Source organism: Bos grunniens, chromosome 2 (genome assembly GCF_055505025.1).
Source record: "Bos grunniens cultivar Pamir isolate PY7600 chromosome 2, Bosgru_T2T1.0, whole genome shotgun sequence".
Taxonomy (NCBI): Eukaryota; Metazoa; Chordata; class Mammalia; order Artiodactyla; family Bovidae; genus Bos; species Bos grunniens.
In genome coordinates, this window is record NC_141166.1 from 100,506,951 (window position 1) to 100,525,599 (window position 18,649).

At 39.7% G+C, this 18,649-nt stretch overlaps 1 protein-coding gene across 20 annotated transcripts in view; it reads right to left on the reverse strand.

Annotated features, from left to right (window-relative positions):
- The window catches only part of PLA2R1 (phospholipase A2 receptor 1), a 143,608-nt gene that overhangs the window by 36,771 nt on the left and 88,188 nt on the right, over window positions 1–18,649 (reverse strand). For 8 of the 20 annotated variants that reach the window (XR_015146920.1, XR_015146921.1, XM_086355531.1 and 5 more), the window contains 6 exons: window positions 15,258–15,460; window positions 13,038–13,183; window positions 8,127–8,211; window positions 5,202–5,334; window positions 4,592–4,627; window positions 3,596–3,753 (listed from right to left, as the gene is read on the reverse strand). Coding sequence is in view for 14 of the 20 variants with exons in the window: in XM_086355531.1 (XP_086211657.1) it covers window positions 3,596–3,753; window positions 4,592–4,627; window positions 5,202–5,334; window positions 8,127–8,211; window positions 13,038–13,183; window positions 15,258–15,460 (761 nt within the window). In the remaining 6 variants the exon portion in view is untranslated. Of the gene's footprint in view, window positions 1–3,595; window positions 3,754–4,028; window positions 4,426–4,591; window positions 4,628–5,201; window positions 5,875–8,126; window positions 8,212–8,422; window positions 8,527–13,037; window positions 13,184–15,257; window positions 15,461–18,649 lie in introns of those variants that run through there. The other 12 variants (XR_015146949.1, XR_015146936.1, XR_015146948.1 and 9 more) reach the window with 12 other exon arrangements.

Genomic DNA, 18,649 nt, shown 5'->3' on the forward strand with positions numbered 1-18,649 from the left:
TTGTATGGACCTAACAGAAGCTGAAGATATTCAGAAGAGGTGGCAAGAATACACAGAAGAACTATACAAAAAAGATCTTAATGACCCAGATAACTATGATGCTGTGATCACTCATCTAGAGCCAGACATCCTGGGGTGTGAGGTCAAGTGGGCCTTAGGAAGCATCACTATGAACTAAGCTAGTGGAGGTGATGGAATTCCAGCTGAGCTATTTCAAATCCTGAAAAATAATGCTATGAAAGTGCTGCACTCAATACACCAGCAAATTTGGAAAACTCAGCAGTGGCCACAGGACTGGAAAAAGTCAGTTTTCATTACAATGACAAAGAAAGGCAATGCCAAAGAATGTTCAAGCTACTGCACAATTGCACTCATCTCACACGCTAGGCAAAGTAATGCTCAAAATTCTCCAAGCCAGGCTTCAACAGTACGTGAACTGAGAACTTCCAGATATTCAAGCTGGATTTAGAAAAGGTAGAGCAACCAGAGATCAAATTGCCAATATCCGCTGGATCACAGAAAAAGCAAGAGAATTCCATAAAAACATCTATTTCTGCTTTACTGACTGTGCCAAAGCTTTTGACTGTGTGAATCGTGACAAACTAGAAAATTCTAAAAGAGATGGGAATACCAGACCACCTGACCTGCCTCCTGAGAAATCTGTATGCAGGTCAGGAATTAGCAATTAGAACTGGAGATGGAACAATGGACTGGTTCTAAATTGGGAAAAGGGTACGTCAAGGCTGTATATTGTCACCCTGCTTATTTAACTTCTATGCAGAATACATCATGCAAAATGCCAGGCTGGATGAAGCACAAGCTGGAATCAAGATTGCCGGGACAAATATCAATAACCTCAGATATGCAGATGACACCACCCTTGTGACAGAGAGTAAAGAGGAACAAAAAAACCTCTTGATGAAAGTGAAAGAGGAGAGTGAAAAAGCTGGCTTAAAATTCAACATTCACAAAACTAGATCATGGCATCCGGTCGCATCTTCATGGCAAATAGATGGGAAAACAATGGAAGCAGTGACAGACTTTATTTTCTTGGGCTCCAAAATCACTGCAGATGGTGACCGCAGCCATGAAATTAAAAGACGCTTGCTCCTTGGAAGAAAAGCTATGACTAACCTAGACAGCACATTAAAAAGCAGAGACATTTACTTTGCCCCCAAAGGTCCATCTAGTCAAAGCTATGGTTTTTCCAGTAGTCATATATGGATGTGAGAGTTGGACCATAAAGAAAGCTGAGCACCGAAGAATTGATGCTTTTGAACTGTGGTGTTGGAGAAGACTCTTGAGAGTCCCTTAGACTGCAAGGAGATCCAACCAGTCCATCCTAAAGGAAATCAATCCTAAATATTCATTGGAAGGACTGATGCTTAACCTGAAACTCCAATACTTTGGCCACCTGATGTGAAGAACTGACTCATTGGAAAAGACCCTGATGATGTGACAGATTGAAGGCAGGAGGAGAAGGGGATGATAGAGGATGGGATGGTTGGATGGCATCAGCGACTCAATGAACATGAGTTTGAGCAAGCTCCGGGAGTTGGTGACGGACAGGAAAGCCTGGTGTGCTGATGGACAGGAAAGCCTGGCGTGCTGCAGGCCATGGGGTAGCAATGAGTTGGACAGAACCGAGCAACTGAACTGAATTGACTGATGAACATTGGGGTGCGTGTATCTTTTAAAATTAGTGTATTTATTTTTTCCAGATATATACCTAGGAGTGGAATCGCTGGATTCTTTAAGGAAGCTTTGTGCTGTTTTCCTTAGTGGCTGCACCAATTTACATTCTCACCGACAATATACAAGCGCTACTGTTCAGAGGATGGATTGTTTTAATATAATGCATATGCTGTTCTGCTGCCCACATCGGTTTTTGAAAATGACCTTGTAAGTCAGATGACTCGAGTTCACTTCCAAATTCCACTACCTAGCTGCTGTGTAACCAAGTTGTTTCACCTCTTTAGAGTCTTAGCTTCCTCATCTGTAAAATCTGCTGATGGCAGACTTCCCACAGAGAGTTGTTAGAAAGATTGAATGCCATTAAACATTGGTGCTTTGCAGTGCTTGACACTGTTACAGTAAGTATTGGCCAATTATCACTTCCTTTTGGGATGTGCCCTTTACATGTTGATAGATTGGTTTTTGGCCATTCACCTGGTCTCTTATTACTGCCACTTGGGGCAAGGAGTCTGCCTCTGCCGTCTAGCTAAAGAGACAAATGTATTTTCTGAAGTTGTGATATATAACTCATTGATACTTAATGTTCTGGTTTTGACTTGAGTGTTCCATTTGTAGGAGATGAAGAGTAGTAATATAATGCATGAACCGATATTTGGGATAGCCTATTCTCCTGGTTGGTCTGCCACTGTGTCTCTGTGGGGCAGTGCAGTTGTCACCTAAACCCTCTGGTTCTTGGCTTTTCCATCAAAATTCAGTAGTGGACCCAGCCTGCATCCTCCTCACTGTATGTGTATCAGAGAGAATTACAGAGACAGGAAAGCCCTGTGAGATGTGAGGGAAGACATTTCTCTTACAAGTCAAGGATGCTTTAACATAGAACTTCATTTTAACAGTTAACTTACAAACATATGAAAAGATGATAGAGCAATAAAGGATTCCTGGAGACCATGAAAGAATGTTAAATTATGGAAAAAGAAAAAAGGCTCTCTGTTACCTTTAACAGTTTCCTAGGGAAAATTAGGAATGAGGTTGTTCCTCCCGGGTGCCCCCTTGGTAATTTGTACAGACTGCTCTCTTTTCTCTTACTACATTGTGTTATTTCCAGCTTTTTAAAGACACTGACTGTATCTCATTTTTGTGTCCTTGACAAATACCACAGTGCCTGAGACCAAGCTAATGCTCAATAAATGCTTGCTGAAGAAATACACGGAAAACCTGACACTATTCCTTGGTAGTCTATTTCATATGTAACAGATTCTCCATGCTCCTAATTAGCCTAGCTTCTCAAAGGATTAAGTCCAGTCTTTATCTGAAGTTGAAATGTAGAACCACTCCTTACCATTTTCTGTAGAGTCTAAAAAATACTGTACTCTTATAAGTAAAATTTGGAATTTTAAAACAGCATGCACCTCCCAGTAGTCCTTGTCCCTCATCAGTGCTTTATCTTCCTGCATGCATCTATCCACGTATCTTTTTCTAAAATACTACGTAGTTCTATTTACTTGTATTGCTTGCAGTCTTCCTGCCTAGACTAGACTATAAGCTCCAGGTGAGCAGGGATTTTGGTCTTTTGGAAGCACTGATAAAACCTCAGTCCCTAGAATAGTAGATGCAGAATAAATAAGCATTGAATGATGGAATGAACCTCACAAAACAATAAAATGCTACTCACTCATCCTTGTTGCTAAAAAAGCATGAGAAGTGAAATAACCGACAAGCATAGTAAACCTGTGTTTCCATTATTTTCTCTAAATCTTTGTAACAGGAAGAAAAACAATTCTTAAAAATCTAAGACTTTCAATGAAACAAATTAATGTCTGGTCTTTTGAAAACAAAACCCCTCAAGGACTGAAGAAGGAGTTAAGCTCTGAGTTTCTCATAGTTAATCAAATTTAAGTACCTCTCTTATTTTGCTGTGGATGAATTCTTGTTCATGTGCAGAATGAATAGTGAGAATATCACTGCGCAGCCAGCCACAGACAAACTCAAAGGAGGACCATTCTGAGGCAGAAATATGAAAAAGGTACTCTGCATCCTGATAAAAGAGCCAGGGTGCATCTGAAAGAGAAATAAGCAATGGAAGTGATACAACAATTATTGAGCAATGTAATGCAATCTTAAATAGGGTGTGCTATGATTGACCTCACATGTGTAATTTAGTCACTCAACATTAAGAAAATGTGTGTGAATACACCTACTCCCACACATACGTAAGTATACAGTTTACTTATTTTCACTGGTCTTTTTCATATATGAAACACGTATATTCCAAAGTCTGGGCTAGATGCATATTTTAAAATCATGTGCCATAAAAATGGAGTTAAGCTATGATATTAGTCTTTAATAATATTTAATGTCATTTTGATCTTAAAAAATACATATTTATTTATTTGGCTACACCGGGTCTTAGTTGTGGCACGCGGGATCCTCCATCTTTGTTGTGGCACACGGGATCTTCCATCTTTGTTGTGGCACGCGGGATCCTCCATCTTTGTTGTGGCATGCGGGATCTTCCATCTTTGTTGTGGCACGCGGGATCTTCCATCTTTGTTGTGGCACGCGGGATCCTCCATCTTTGTTGTGGCATGCGGGATCTTCCATCTTTGTTGTGGCATGCGGGATCATTAGTTAGTTGCAGCATGTGGAATCTAGCTCCCTGACCAGGGATGAAACCAGGGCCTCTTGTATTGGGAGTGTCGAGTCTTACTCGCTGGACCACAAAAGAAGTCCCTAGTTTGATTATTTATTAATGGTTAATTTGAACAAATTAGTTCTCAATAGACACAAGAAAAGAGTAACTCCATTGGTGCTATGTAATAACAGACTAATGGAATTGCCTTCTCTGGACTACTGGTATAAAGTAGCATAAAGTTAGAAATTCAGGAATCGTTCTTACCATACTGATACCAGGGTGGAACCTTGGGTCTCACATCTGTAAAGTAAAAGCAAGCCAGTGTGAGTGATGTTTATTTACAGATGTACTATCTCTGAATTACTTCAGGTCTAAACACAATATTTTGGACTTTGCTTTTTAAAAGATTATTGAGAACCAGATGTTGCTTGGAAAGTGATCAGTTCTCCTACCTGAAGAGGAGCCTCAAGAGAGACCTCTGGTTAAAAAAGGTTGTGAACACTTATTGAGAGCCTATTGTGTGTCACACACTGTGCTGGTGCTTTTACTTATTCATCTGATAAGTAATTTTGTTTGTTTGTAATGTCACAGTGACATTTCTTCCAGGTTGTACTTGCAAAATACAATTCTCCAGAATATGGGCAGTTATCTTCATTTCCCACTAACTTAGCATACTGCACTGGTGTCATTTTTTCTCATTCCACCATGATACACATTCTTTTTTTTCCTAAAATGGTACAATCTGGTTCATCATGAAGGTTGTTGGTCCTGTGGTCCAGGCTGCTTAAATTTTAGACCTCTGTAACTGTTGCCTTGGGAAAATGCTATAGATGATTAGAAAGCAAACAAATAGTGAAGATCTTAATATTTTTACCTCTTGGAATTTTGCATATCCATTCACGTTTGGAACCACAGTATGAGGGTAGCAACGTTTTATTTGCCTTATAAACAGCACAATTTCTTGCATCTTCTCCAAAATAAGAATTGTCTAAAAATGAAGAGACAACCTGCAGCAGATGAAGTTCATTATTCCTTAATACTGATTCTCTGCAAAAGGTTTCAAATGATCAAAAAGGCATCCCTGTAGAAAATCACAATAGACTTCTGGAGGAAGCAAGTTATGATGCCAGTTAAAGGTGGTTCCACATTTGTGAAAAGCAAGCTAATGAAAACTTTAGCATTTTTTCTTGAAGGTTCTTTTTCTGTTTTTTTTTAAAAAGAGGCATGCTACGCCTTTCTCCAGAAGGAATAAGTCAGATGAAATTGCACTGTTTTCTCACTTAAGGTTAGGCTAGCTCTGGGATTCTGGGTAAACTTTTTAGTGGCTCAAGGATCTTTCAGAATTGAATCTCATCTTTGATGTAGATTCTTTTGCTTTTAGTCTCTAATACTAACTTCTAAGTCAACCCTAGCTTTAATCAAGAAACTATCTATTTCTATGAATGATCACACAACAGGAGTATTGACTAGAGATTCAGACTTCTCGATGATTTGATGACTACTTGATAGAAATGTGGACCAACCATGAGTAAGACTCAGGTAAAAATCTGAAAAAAAAAAAAAAAGAGGGTTTTGAAATGATTTATGCTTCCCTGGTAGCTTAGGGGTGAAGAATCTGCTTGCAATGCAGGAGACACAGGTTCGATCTCTGGGTTGGGAAGATCCTCTGGAGAAGGAAATGGCAACCCACTCCAGTATTCTTGCCTGGGAAATCCTATGGACAGAGGAGCCTGGCAGGCTATATAGCCCATGAGGTTGCAATAGTTGGACACAACTTAGCTACCACCACCACCACCACATACTCGCCTTCAAATATGTACAAAGTCATGCAATAATTCATCTAACTTATATATATATATATATATATATATATAAAAGTTCAGATTCAGAGAATGGCATGAGTTTGATATTTACTCTATCCAGAGGGAAGTGGTGAGGGACTCAGTCCACTGCTTCATGGCTTTATCTCATTGATTCTGAACCAAATTGTCTATGCCTCTCCTGTTATTAATAAGTTTGTTTGTTTTACTAAAAGACATTGTCGACCTCTATGCACCACACTTTATTTTCCAAGCGGCATATTGACGTTAACCACCCAACAGTGCTATGTGGTGGCTGCCATTAACGGGGCAGGTCAACCCTGCTTTATGCCCTTTCCACTCTCTGGGCCTTGGCTTCTTCAGCAGAAGAAGAATAGATCTATTCTTCTAATAATAATACACTAGATTATTCTAATAATGTTCTAATAATATTAATATTATATTATATAATGTAGTATATATTATATTACATATAATATATTAATATACTATTATATTGCATAATATATATAATATATTATAATATTATATTACATATGATATAATATATATTATATTATATAGTATAATATGAACTATATAATATATATTATATATAATAGTATATTATAATAGTATTATATATAACATATATTATATATAATATATAACATATTATAATATATATTATATTATTATATTCTAATAATAATATTCTGATAATAATATATTAGATTATTCAATAATATATTCTTGCTAATAATCTATTCAGCAGAATAGATGGGTGAGGCTAGGTCATCTCCAAGATCTCTTCATAACCTCTGGTCCTGTTGCCTTTTTCAAAGAAGCAGTACTGACGTGGTATTGTTTTTTTGTTTTTTTTTCCAACTAGCACGCTCATTATTTTTATTCCCACTTAAGCATATAGTTTCTCTGCAAACCATTTCCTTGCTACAGATTTGAACACCATCTATGTATCAGGTCTAAAGATCCCTTTTCTCTTTTGATCGTTACTATGTCAAAGTTTGGCTGCTGCTATTTTGCCAATGAGGAGACTTTATGACATTGTGTCTTTGGAGGCAGACAACCTGTATACAAATGCTGTCTCTCTTATGTATTATTTTAGGCATACTACTTAATCATTTTAATATCCACTATGTGGAATCACTGTAGTGATGAAAAGAGATCATGCAGGGTTGCACTCGGCTCAGTGCTCAGAACTTAACTGGGGCTCAGTGAATAGGAGCTGTATTAAATGCTCACTGCAGGCTGTTGCTAACCCCAGTTCACTGGTGAAACTAAATAATTTGATTTTTCTTGTGCCTTCAGATGGATCTCATTTTAATCTGGGTTACTGCTTCTGTTTTTTTTTTCCCTGTCATGAGGAATATCTCAGAAATCCTCACTGTGCCTGAAAAAAAATGTAATTGTGAGTTCCTTCTTTCCTTCATGAGGTTTTTACACATGTGAGGCTGAATGAGAAATAATTATTTTTTTTTCTCCCAAATAATTTTCTTTGACTGAGAAGGAGGTGCAGCTTCTTAAACCTAAACCTGGCATTTCTGTTCTTTTAAAGTGAGAGAAACTGAAGATATTTCTTTTCACTGTGACATAGACAAGGGTCTCACCCTCACATGATCAGGTGCTGTGCAGGAGAGGGAGGGTAGGGCAAAGGAAGCATGGTATTATTTTAAAGAATAGTTGCTTCTCTGCTGGAGATTCTTCACATGGGAGATGGTTTTCAGGCCTTTTTCAGAGATTTTTATTTCCTTTTAGGATGAGATTTATAGCTAGCTTTGGAACTATCTGGCTAGCAAAGCTTTCTCAAGACCTTGCTGAAATGACTCTTTTGATACCAAAGTCTGGGGCAGTTTTTGATTTAGGTCTGAGTCATAGGGAACATGGCTGTTCTTTCTAGGTTCTCTTGGATGGTTTACCAAGTGGTTCCAGGGCCACCTGCTTTAAATTCATCTCCTTTTCTCCAGCTTGGAAAGACTTACAGGAGTTCCATCAGACCATTCCCAAGAACCAGCATTCAGTGGGTTTCTTTTATTAAATCCAATCCAGAACTGCCTTTCTTCTGTCCTGTGAAGAGAAGAAACTAAAACTTGGCCCTTCGCATTGAATTCACAATATTATGTAACAGGTTCAAAAAGTCTTTAAGTATTTAGTTATGCAGGAAACAGCTGACATGACTAGCAGAACTGATCAAGTGAGCAAGCATTTATTGACCATTTCCTGTAAGCAGAACCAGAGCTATAAAGTGAACTGAGCAAGGACTAATCCCACTTCCTACCTCTCTTGGTTTGTATGGTGTACTCATTGGGGATGGGCAGCTGGGAGAAAAGTCTGTCCATATTGAGAACATGGCTTTCTCATGGTCGTTAGGAATGGCAACACCTTTCAATTAGGACAAGAATACATGAAAGTGAGTTGGTAAGAAATTTGGGAACATCTTTTCCCTATTTATTCACTACCTTACTGCATATTTATGTTACTTTTCTATGTTTGTTGTTCTTTTGTCAAATATTCACGTACTCTCTGAGGGTTAATCACCACCATCACCATTTAATAAAAGGTTTACAGCAGGTTTGGTTCCTCCAACTATATCCCAGTGTAAATCATTCCACGGTGAATCAGTCTGAGGCATGGTAGATTAACTTCAGCTATTACCACTGGTTAGACTTCATGAGAAGCCCCACAGAGAACCATCTTCCCTCCTATTAGGTGATGGACCAATATGTTAAACCACCGAGTATTCAATACATCAAGCAATAAAGGTTAATAGCACAATGAACCATCTCACTAAGATAATTTTCTGAGGATAATTTTGAAGAATTAAAGATTTAAAGGATTGAGAAATCATGACAGATGCTTTATTTTCCTTAATGCACAGAAGCAAACCTATTGTGAAGTATCTCCTTCTCAGATGTTTGAGCTCTTTTTCTTGAATGATACAAATGAACGTAAAATATGACTTAGAAAATTCTAGCATCACTGAGACCCATTGGCCACTGCCATGATTATAACTTACATTTAAGGTTGTGAGAAGGTGAGAATGCTGCCTTAAGCTTAAGCTAGGTAGATTCATCTCAGTGACCAGGCTGAAGACCTACATCACTCTCCCTGTGTTGAGAAGTTTTTATTCTTTTTCTCACTGAATTCAGAGGTCTACATTTTTCCTGCCATATACTCACTCCTAGAATATGGACTGGTATTTATTTTCTCTCCAACAATTTCCTAAAGTTGTATAATTTTAACTAGTTACTATATGATAAAAAGGGAGAAGGCAATGGCACCCCACTCCAGTACAGTTGCCCGGAAAATACCATGGATGGAGGAGCCTGGTAGGCTGCAGTCCATGGGGTCGCTAAGAGTCGGACACAACTGAGCGACTTCACTTTCACTTTCCACTTTTATGCATTGGAGAAGGAAATGGCAACCCACTCCAGTGTTCTTGCCTGGAAAATCCCATGGACGGAGAGGCCTGGTAGGCTGCAGTCCATGGAGTTGCACAGAGTCGGACACGACTGAAGCGACTTAGTAGTAGTATATGATAAAAATAAAAATAGAAAAACAGTGTCATAAGAAGAAGAAGAAGCACTATGCTAACAATGAGAATTGGTTTATTTGGTATAATTAAGCATGACACTTGGCTGAACTCCTTGGCAGTCTTGGACAAAGAGTAGAATATACATTATATAGCTTTTGTGATTAGGTGCTGAACATCAATAATTTGATAGATACTTGACACTGAATTCTGTGAGACAGTTTGCAAGTATTGTTTCATAGGGCAGACCTTACAATACACAAGTATGAAAGGATGCTTTACAAGGGGCTGAGCCTTTGATTGTGTGGACCACAACAAACTCTGGAAAATTCTTAAAGAGATGGGAATACCAGATCAACTGACTTGCCTCTTGAGAAACCTGTATGCAGGTCAGGAAGCAGCAGTTAGAACTGGACATGAAACAACAGACTGGTTCCAAATAGGGAAAGGGGTACATCAAGGCTGTATACTGTCACCCTGCTTATTTAACTTATATGCAGAGTACATCAGGAGAAATGCTGGGCTGGATGAAGCACAAGCTGGAATCAAGATTGCTGAGACAAATATCAGTAACTTTAGATATGCAGATGATACCACTCTTGTGGCAGAGAGTGAAGAGGAACTAAAGAGCCTCTTGATGAAAGTGAAAGAGGAGAGTGAAAAAGTTGGCATAATACTCAACATTCAGAAACTAAGATCATGTCTGGTCCCATCACTTCATGGCAAATAGATAGGGAAACAGTGGAAACAGTGGCAGACTTTATTTTCTTGGGCTCCAAAATCACTGCAGATGGTGATTGCAGCCATGAAATTAAAAGATGCTTGCTCCTTGGAAGAAAAGTTATGACCGAAAGGTTATGACCAACCTAGACAGCATATTAAAAAGCAGAGACTTTACTTTGCCAGCAAAGGTCTGTCTAGTCAAAGCTATGGTTTTTCCAGTAGTCATGTATGGATGTGAGAGTTGGAGTATAAAGAAAGCTGAGTGCTGAAGAATTGATGCTTTTGAACTGTGGTGTTGGAGAAGACTCTTGAGAATCCCTTGGACAGTAAGGAGATCCAACCAGTCCATCCTAAAGGAAATAAGTCCTGAACATTCATTGGAAGGACTGATGCTGAAGCTGAAACTCCAAAACTTTGGCTACCTGATGCAAAGAACTGACTCATTGGAAAAGACCCTGATGCTGGGAAAGATTGAAGGCAGGAGGAGAAGGGGACAACAGAGGATGAGATGGTTGGATGGCATCACCGACTCAATGGACATGAGTTTGAGTAAACTCCAGGAGTTGGTGATGGACAGGGAGGCCTGCCGTGCTGCAGTCCATGGGGCTGCAAAAATTCGGACACGACTGAGTGAATGAACTGAACTGACTGAACTGAGGTCATGAAGCCAAGTTACAACTTATAACAGTGGAGATGATCACATCTCCCTTGGATCTGAGGCCCCATACCTGACTAGCAATCCAATAAAACAGGAAGCTTCTTGAACTTTTCCTCAGCCTCAGAGAATCTGACTCAGCAGCCCTGGGATGAGACCAGAGGGCTCCTTGTTATCAAGTTTCCCAAGTGAGTGTGAGAATCAGCCAAGTTTGGGAACCATGGTCTCAGGCCAGCATTTCCTGCAGGGCCGATCAGTTCTATGGGATTTTAGATAAGTGGTGTCAAAAAAAAAAAAAAGTTTTGTGGTCAAATAAAGTGCTTCCTTCTAGAAGCCTTTACAATACTAATGTATATGGCAAATTTCCAAGATAGGACCTTGTTTTGCAAACATATTTGACCACAAAATCCCCCTATTTTCCCTGGAGTACTCCATGAGACACACATTGGGAGATACCACCACCTTTAAGGTCATTTTTATAGATGTTAGAGGTGAATAATTTGATGGTATTACATATTAACCTTCTCAGGGGAGGGTCCTAAAGGAAATTTATGGGGTAGGCCAGGATTTTCCTCAAAAAGTAGTTCTGGATTTTCTCAGAGATTCAGATAAGTGTTTCATTGAGACTTCAGATTTCCAGAGCTTGAAACACAGTACTCAGTATTATATTTGTTTGTGTTAAAATAAATGTATGAAAGTGTGCCACCCCTCCTCCCCTTAGACCACAACATCCTCAGGGGTAGGATTTTGTGTCACATCTGTTGCATTTTCCAGCCACCCATGCATCTCTGGTGGCTCAGATGGTAAAGAATCCACCTGCAGTGCAGGAGACTGGGTTCGATCCCTGGGTTGGGAAGATTCCCCTGGAGGAGGGCATGGCAACTCACTCCAATATTCTTGCCTGCAGAATCCCATGGACAGAGGAGCCTGGCAGGCTACAGTCCATGGGGTCGCAAAGAGTCAGACATGACTGAGTGACTGTCGCTTTCACTTTCATGCATATAGTAGTGTCCCTTTCACAGAAGACATTCCCAAAATACATGCTAACTGACAAGAACATTCTACAGTAAGAAGCCAAGGAATGAGAAGGCTCGCTAAAAGAGACATGATGGCTGTCTTCAAATATTTGAAAATTGAGTAGACTTGACCTGTGTTGCTCTGGCTTCCTACAAAGTTGATCTTTGAAACTAGTCTCCAACAATGGAATGGATTATATCCCCAGTAAGGAGCACCTTGAAACTGAAAAGAATTATGTAGACAGTAGATGGCCATAGGCACTTGGTAGGAGAAATTCCCATACTGGACTGGAGGTAGCACAAGATCTCTATGTTTCTTCAAATTTAAGTTTGATTGATTTTCTAACTTCACAGAATTGAAGATTCTGTAAACTTGCAAGATGGATGCAAACAAGTAAATGCCTGTTTCCTCAAATGTAAAATTAGAAGGTTGGATTGGAATTTTTTAAAAAATTAGTGAGACTTTCTTTTTTCCAAACAAAATATCACATGGATCCCTTCTGTATACAAAACACCTGGAGGTGAAGGAGTAGGTCGGTTGGACCTACTCCGGTGACTCAAGTCAGCGAACAAGAAACTGACTGCCCTCTTGACCTCTCCTGCTCTGGGGGTTCAGGACCCTCCAGATGCTCAGATAACACTTGGAAAATCACTGGGCTAGATAATTTCTGAACTTGGAAGAAAAACTCTAAAATTCTGTTATGAGGCACACAGAAAAGATTTCAAGTATCAAAACAGTCATCACTTTGTTCATTGTTTTATGGAATGAGAACTTAGTGCAATATAAATATAAAATGATAAGTATGTATTTTTCTCTCACAACTAGTTGCTTGTTGGCTTTAAACTTAAACACTTGAGGTTTTGAATATCCCAAACACTCCAAATATTTGGAATACTCATCACTAAGAAGTCATCACTGGGAAACAAAATATTTGACTGAAATTTTTCAAAATTAACAAGTATTTACCGATTAAATTTTGAATGTAAAAGCTCATTCACAAAATTCTCTTCCTCAATATGGGCAAAGCTTGCAAGATGAGCTCCAAATTCTTCACAAAATTCTTCAGCTTGTCTCCATGTTCTTTTCATCAGGACTTTTTCACTATGAAATACCTGTATAGAGAAAGAGAAAAAGGTTGACACAGTCATAAATAACATAAGGCTGTTTAATTCTGGGCAAAAGGATTACAGGAATATAATTGTTGTCATTATTCTACATTAAAGGATTGACCGAGAAGGGAGAAATAACATTTATTGAACTAAAATGTATCTACTTGTCTAAAAACTATTTTTTTATTCTCAAAACAAAGACATGAGGAGGATATGATGAGGACTCTTTTCCTCCAGAAGAGTTCTTTTTGTCCCCCTCCTAAATATCCTATTGGAGAAGGAAATGGCAACCCACTCCAGTATCCTATGACTGGCATATGCTCGTCCCTTAGTAAAATGTTTGTCAAGAGATGAGGAGAGTCAGGCTAAGAGAAATTTACAAATTTCAAGTCAACAAATTTCAGGTTACAAATTTAGGTTACAAATCTCAGGTCAACACAGCCACAGACTAGCAGAGCTAGGATTAGACCCAGTATTCCGTGGCTGACTCAGGGGAAGACATGAGAAATGAGACCTGAAACCTAAGGCAGGTATATGTCTGGGGTCTTTGAGTCTTGTGTGCTCTTTTTATGCTCAGTCATGTCCAACTCTTTGTGACCCCATGGACCATAGCTCACCAGGCTCCTCTGTCCACGGGATTCTCCAGGCAAGAACACTGGAGTGGGTTGCCATACTCTCCTTCAGGGGATCTTCCTGACCCAGGGATCAAGCCTGCATCTCTCATGTCTCCTGCGTTGGCAGGCAGGTTCTTTACCACTAGTGCCACCTATATTTCTAGGCTCTTTGGGTCTTGGCTATACCTAAATTGTTGTTTTGCAGCTGTTCTCACAGTGGCATGAAGAAGTCAGTCAAATGGAAAGTATGCTTTTGACTTTATTTAAGGTCAAGTGTGAGGAACCAACGACCCAGAGCTTCAGATCCCAGACCTCTATACCTTCCTCATTTTTAACTGCCTGATGCTATGCTTAAGTCTCCAATGCCAGGCGGGCACCCTGCAGGTGCCCAGGCTTCACCAGGCTCTAATTTGCTGAGACCAGAATGAATGACCTTCCCAGCCCCATGGACTACAGCACAGCCTTTCCGTCTTTTAAATTATATGTCAAAACTCACCTCCTCTGGGAACCTTTTTTCAAATCACTTTAAATTCATAAGTCCTACCGCTATGCCTATCAAACACACCATATATTTGTTGACGTATCAGGGTAATGTGTAGTAGAAAAAGCACTGGACTGGTAGTTCCAAGACCAGGAATTTATTCTAACTCTGTCAATAAATAATTGTGATCTTGGGTGAATCACCCCATCTCACTGCATGCTGCAGTTTACTCATTTCCAAGGTCTAACTTATAGCTCTGTGAGGTTACTCCTGGGTCCATTATTCCATGAATTTAATGTAGGATTAGACATGTGTACATGTAAATTGAGTGCATTCACAAGCCATTTATGAGACTGCAATATTTCTAGACACAGAGGCTGTCTCCATTCTGCTCTTCATGTGCCCCTGTGCCAGAGAACTTTCTCCCAGCATTTTAGAAATCTCTATTTATATGATGAACCAAAGATAAAGCCACCAAATATATTTCAAAAATATATTTCTGAGAAAATAAGAGACACTGACTTAAATCTAGAATCTGAAGGTGATTTGCAAAAAGACATTTCTTCACACAAAATATATATACATAAACTTTTGATCATCAAAAGCTGCCAAAGCTATTCTTGGCAGCAGAATGGCATTATTCCATAATAAGGACTTTATTCATTGGCTTACAGACAATATGGAATTGTACCATTTCCATACCCAGTGAGTGTCTGCCTTGTCCATTTGTAGGCAATAAGAATAATATTGACTGGAGCCTTAATATCAGTCCTCATGAGGAGGCCTCGGTGTCACCAGGATCTGTCAACATTTTGACCTAAAAATTATCTTGGAATATAACTGAGGGGATGGAGACAGCCAACAAATATTAATTGTCTGCTGTCTGCCAGGCACTGTTCTGGAATAAAGGAATTCAGGATACACGGACAAAGTTGAAATAATGTTGGTTCCATTGAGAATGCCCATGTAACTTCCACATTACCTTGAAGCAACTGGCCAGGCCAGGCTCTGACTCCCAATCCAAATAGCAGGGGTGAAAGGGCCATCCCTCTTCTTGCTTGGTTTTCTCCCGATTTTCCACTGGTTGCTTGCACAGGGACATCGCCTTAAAGTGCCTACAGTCCCTCACTTCCCAGCGGCCAGGGTGACTCCTCCCTCGCATGACAACACAGCCACCACTGTAGCCTAAAAGCAGAAAACAATACTGTACTACCAGACCACGAGAACATTTTGTGCTTGGAAGACAGCTCTTTAGAGTGTTGGATAATTGACATCTTGTAATGAAGCACCCAGACAAGAACAATAAAGATGAAAAAGGATGCTTTAGTGGCATGATCATCTCGTTTCTCTTCATCTCTGGAGAAAAGAATAGCAGATCGAAAAGTGAGAGAAGAGAGACTACGGAGCCTGAAATTTGGGCATTTTGAGCTCAGATAGCAAATGATGGGCAATCCGGTGCTGTTCCAAGGTGGGACCGAAAATATCCCTCATATCTCATCAAATACCAACATGCTTCTACTTTGAATTATTGAGCTTTTTAACTGTGCAGAAGAAATCTTAGCTCACAATTTATTGAGCAGCTACCCTGTACACTGTGCTTTCAAACACTACTATGAAAAATAAGCAATGAAAAATTCATGGTGCCGATCCTCTGAGAAATTGATTCAACAGGAAAAAACACATCGATGATGGAGTCAGGCAGTGTGTGAGGTACACAGCAGAGAACCTCACTATGGGAGAATGAAGTATATTCCAAGTGGGGTGAAATTCTGGGGGCGGCAGTGGGAGCAGACATTAGGGAAAAACCACCTTGTTATGGCCAAGCCCCATTTTAGTCTTCTGTGTATGTTTGAATATACTGGAAAATGAAGTATATTTTCCCATAAAAATAATTTCTATGTTAAGATTCTCAAGTTTGTCATCAAATGTATACAACTCATATTTTTCATAGCTGAAAAATACACTTCAAATTTCAGTGAATAGTAGAAAATCCCTTGCAAAAATTGAGTAAAAATGAGGCTTTTATTTTTTCTTGAATCCGGAGTGATCATTCAATGAACTAAATCAACATTCGGCAACAACAACAAAACTGTTTACCTATATCTACATACCAGTGGTGTTTAGTCACTAAGTCACTCTTGTGACCCCATGGACTATAGTCTGCCAGGCTCCTCTGTCCATGGGATTTCTCAGGCAAGAATACTGGAGTGGGCTGCCATTTCCTTCTCCAAAGGATCTTCCCAATCCAGGGATTGAACCCATGTCTCCTGCATCACAGGTGGATTCTTTACTGACTGAGCCACCTGAGAATACCAGACTAGGCTGTATATTATTAGCTGATTGAGATAGAAGGACTGAACAAAACCCAACTCTTATAGTTGAGTGTGAGACACAAATAAAGGATTAATTGTAGCAGACATACTGTGTGAAGTGCTATAGTAATGGTGTGCGTTAAAATTTCTGTGGGGAGACCTCAGACAGGGTGATGGAGTCTGCCTCAGGACATCAGTAAAGTATTTGCAGGTAGAGACATTTGAGCTGCATTTTGGAGGATGTTAAAAGGAGAAAAGAGTTTTCAAGGGGTGCTTGTAAAAAAGTAAATGATTATAGATGAAGCATATGAAGACTTGTGGTGGGTCTTGAGCTAAAGGCACTTTTAAAAGTATAGTTACTTGGTACTAGATATTTGTCTTGCTGAATTTCCCTTCAGAAGTAATGGCTTCAATTTCTGTAGATTCAGGGTAATTGGCATTATCCTTGCCAGCCATGTTTGTGTTGTCTTATGCTGATAGAAGGGCTTCTCCAGTGGCTCAGCAATAACGAATCCGCTTGCAGTGCCGGAGACACAGGAGATAAAGGGTTTGATCCCTAGGTTGGGAAGATCCCCTGGAGAATGGAATGGCAACCCACTCCAATATTCTTGCCTGGGAAATCCCATGGACAGAGAAGCCTGATGAGTTATAGTCTATGGGGTCGCAGAGTCGGAGACGACTGAAGCGACTTAGCACACATGTGCACACTAATAAAAAGACTAAACAGAGGGATAATGAAAAGTGGAATGAGAAGGAAGAAGACAGAGGAAGATGTACAAAGAGCGCCTCCTAGAGAAATGGGAAGGTGTTTGTGAAAGGAGAAAGAGCAAGGAAGCTGAAGCATGAGTGTTTATACTTCAGTCACATCCGGGTGCACACCTGTGTTAGGCACCTGCAGGAAGCTCATAGTCTTACGTATGTACACATGGTGGTGGTCAAAGAAACCCACAAAGGTGAAAATGACCAGTCATAAACAAGTAGACATAACTGTATGACAAGTAGAAGAAACTGAAGTCAAGGGAGAGAGTTGGTCCATATAAAGGCCATCAGTTGACTCCACTGGCCAGAGGAACTAGTTAGTGTTCAGGATGGAGGGTGGGGGGCCAGGCCGGGGACAGAGTATAGCATACTGCCCCTGCTGTGAATGGAGCAGTGGAGGCCTGTTGAGTGTAATTTGGGAATGCAGCTCGCAGTTTAGCTGAGTCATGAACAATAGTGGAGATGCTGCCTGCTCTGTGCAATGAAATTCTAATGAAAACTGAATTGTGGAAATCCACGTAGAAGCCAAAAACCTAATATGTCTATGGAGAGAATTGCTCTAGTTGAAAGAGCAGGACAAACACACACTGTCACCTGACTCCTCCATCCTTCCTTCTCAGCAGCCTTTGACTTGGGGCCTAAAGTCTGGGGTTCTAGTCCCAGCACAAATATTTAGTAACTCAAACCTCAAACCGGTTAATTAAACACAAAAGACTGTGTCTAAAACAGGGGGGCAATAAGTCCTTTTCTTCTTATGGATTTTCATAAAAATAAAATAATGTATTAAGAAGCCCTGTGAGAGATATAAAGGGCTAAAACCATTTCTAAGATGTTGCTTCTATTTTTATCTTGACTGTTTTCATTACAAAATCTGGGATTTTTGTGGCACAAGTTCTGCCTGAGTGTTCAAAGAATTTTTAAAATCTCAAATCAGCAAGTTTAAAATGCAATATACTTTTTTGTTGGTCTTGCATTTTGTCTTACTTTTCCACATCAGACAGTGATTAAATAGCTTTGGTTTTAGACACTAGATATTCAACTTTTCTTCATTAGTGAAGAAGGATATGTTTGCGAACTGCTATGAAGATAAAAAGTACTGCCGGGGTTTTATTGGTATTCTAAAATGGTTAACTTAATGGAACATTTGACCTAAGTTTTAGAGTCTCAGTCCCAAAGAAGCAGTGAAGTGGTATAATAAGGGGAGACTGAGCTAAGAAACAGAGAAGGCAATGGCACCCCACTCCAGTACTCTCGCCTGGAAAATCCCATGGACGGAGGAGCCTGGTGGGCTCCAGTCCATGGG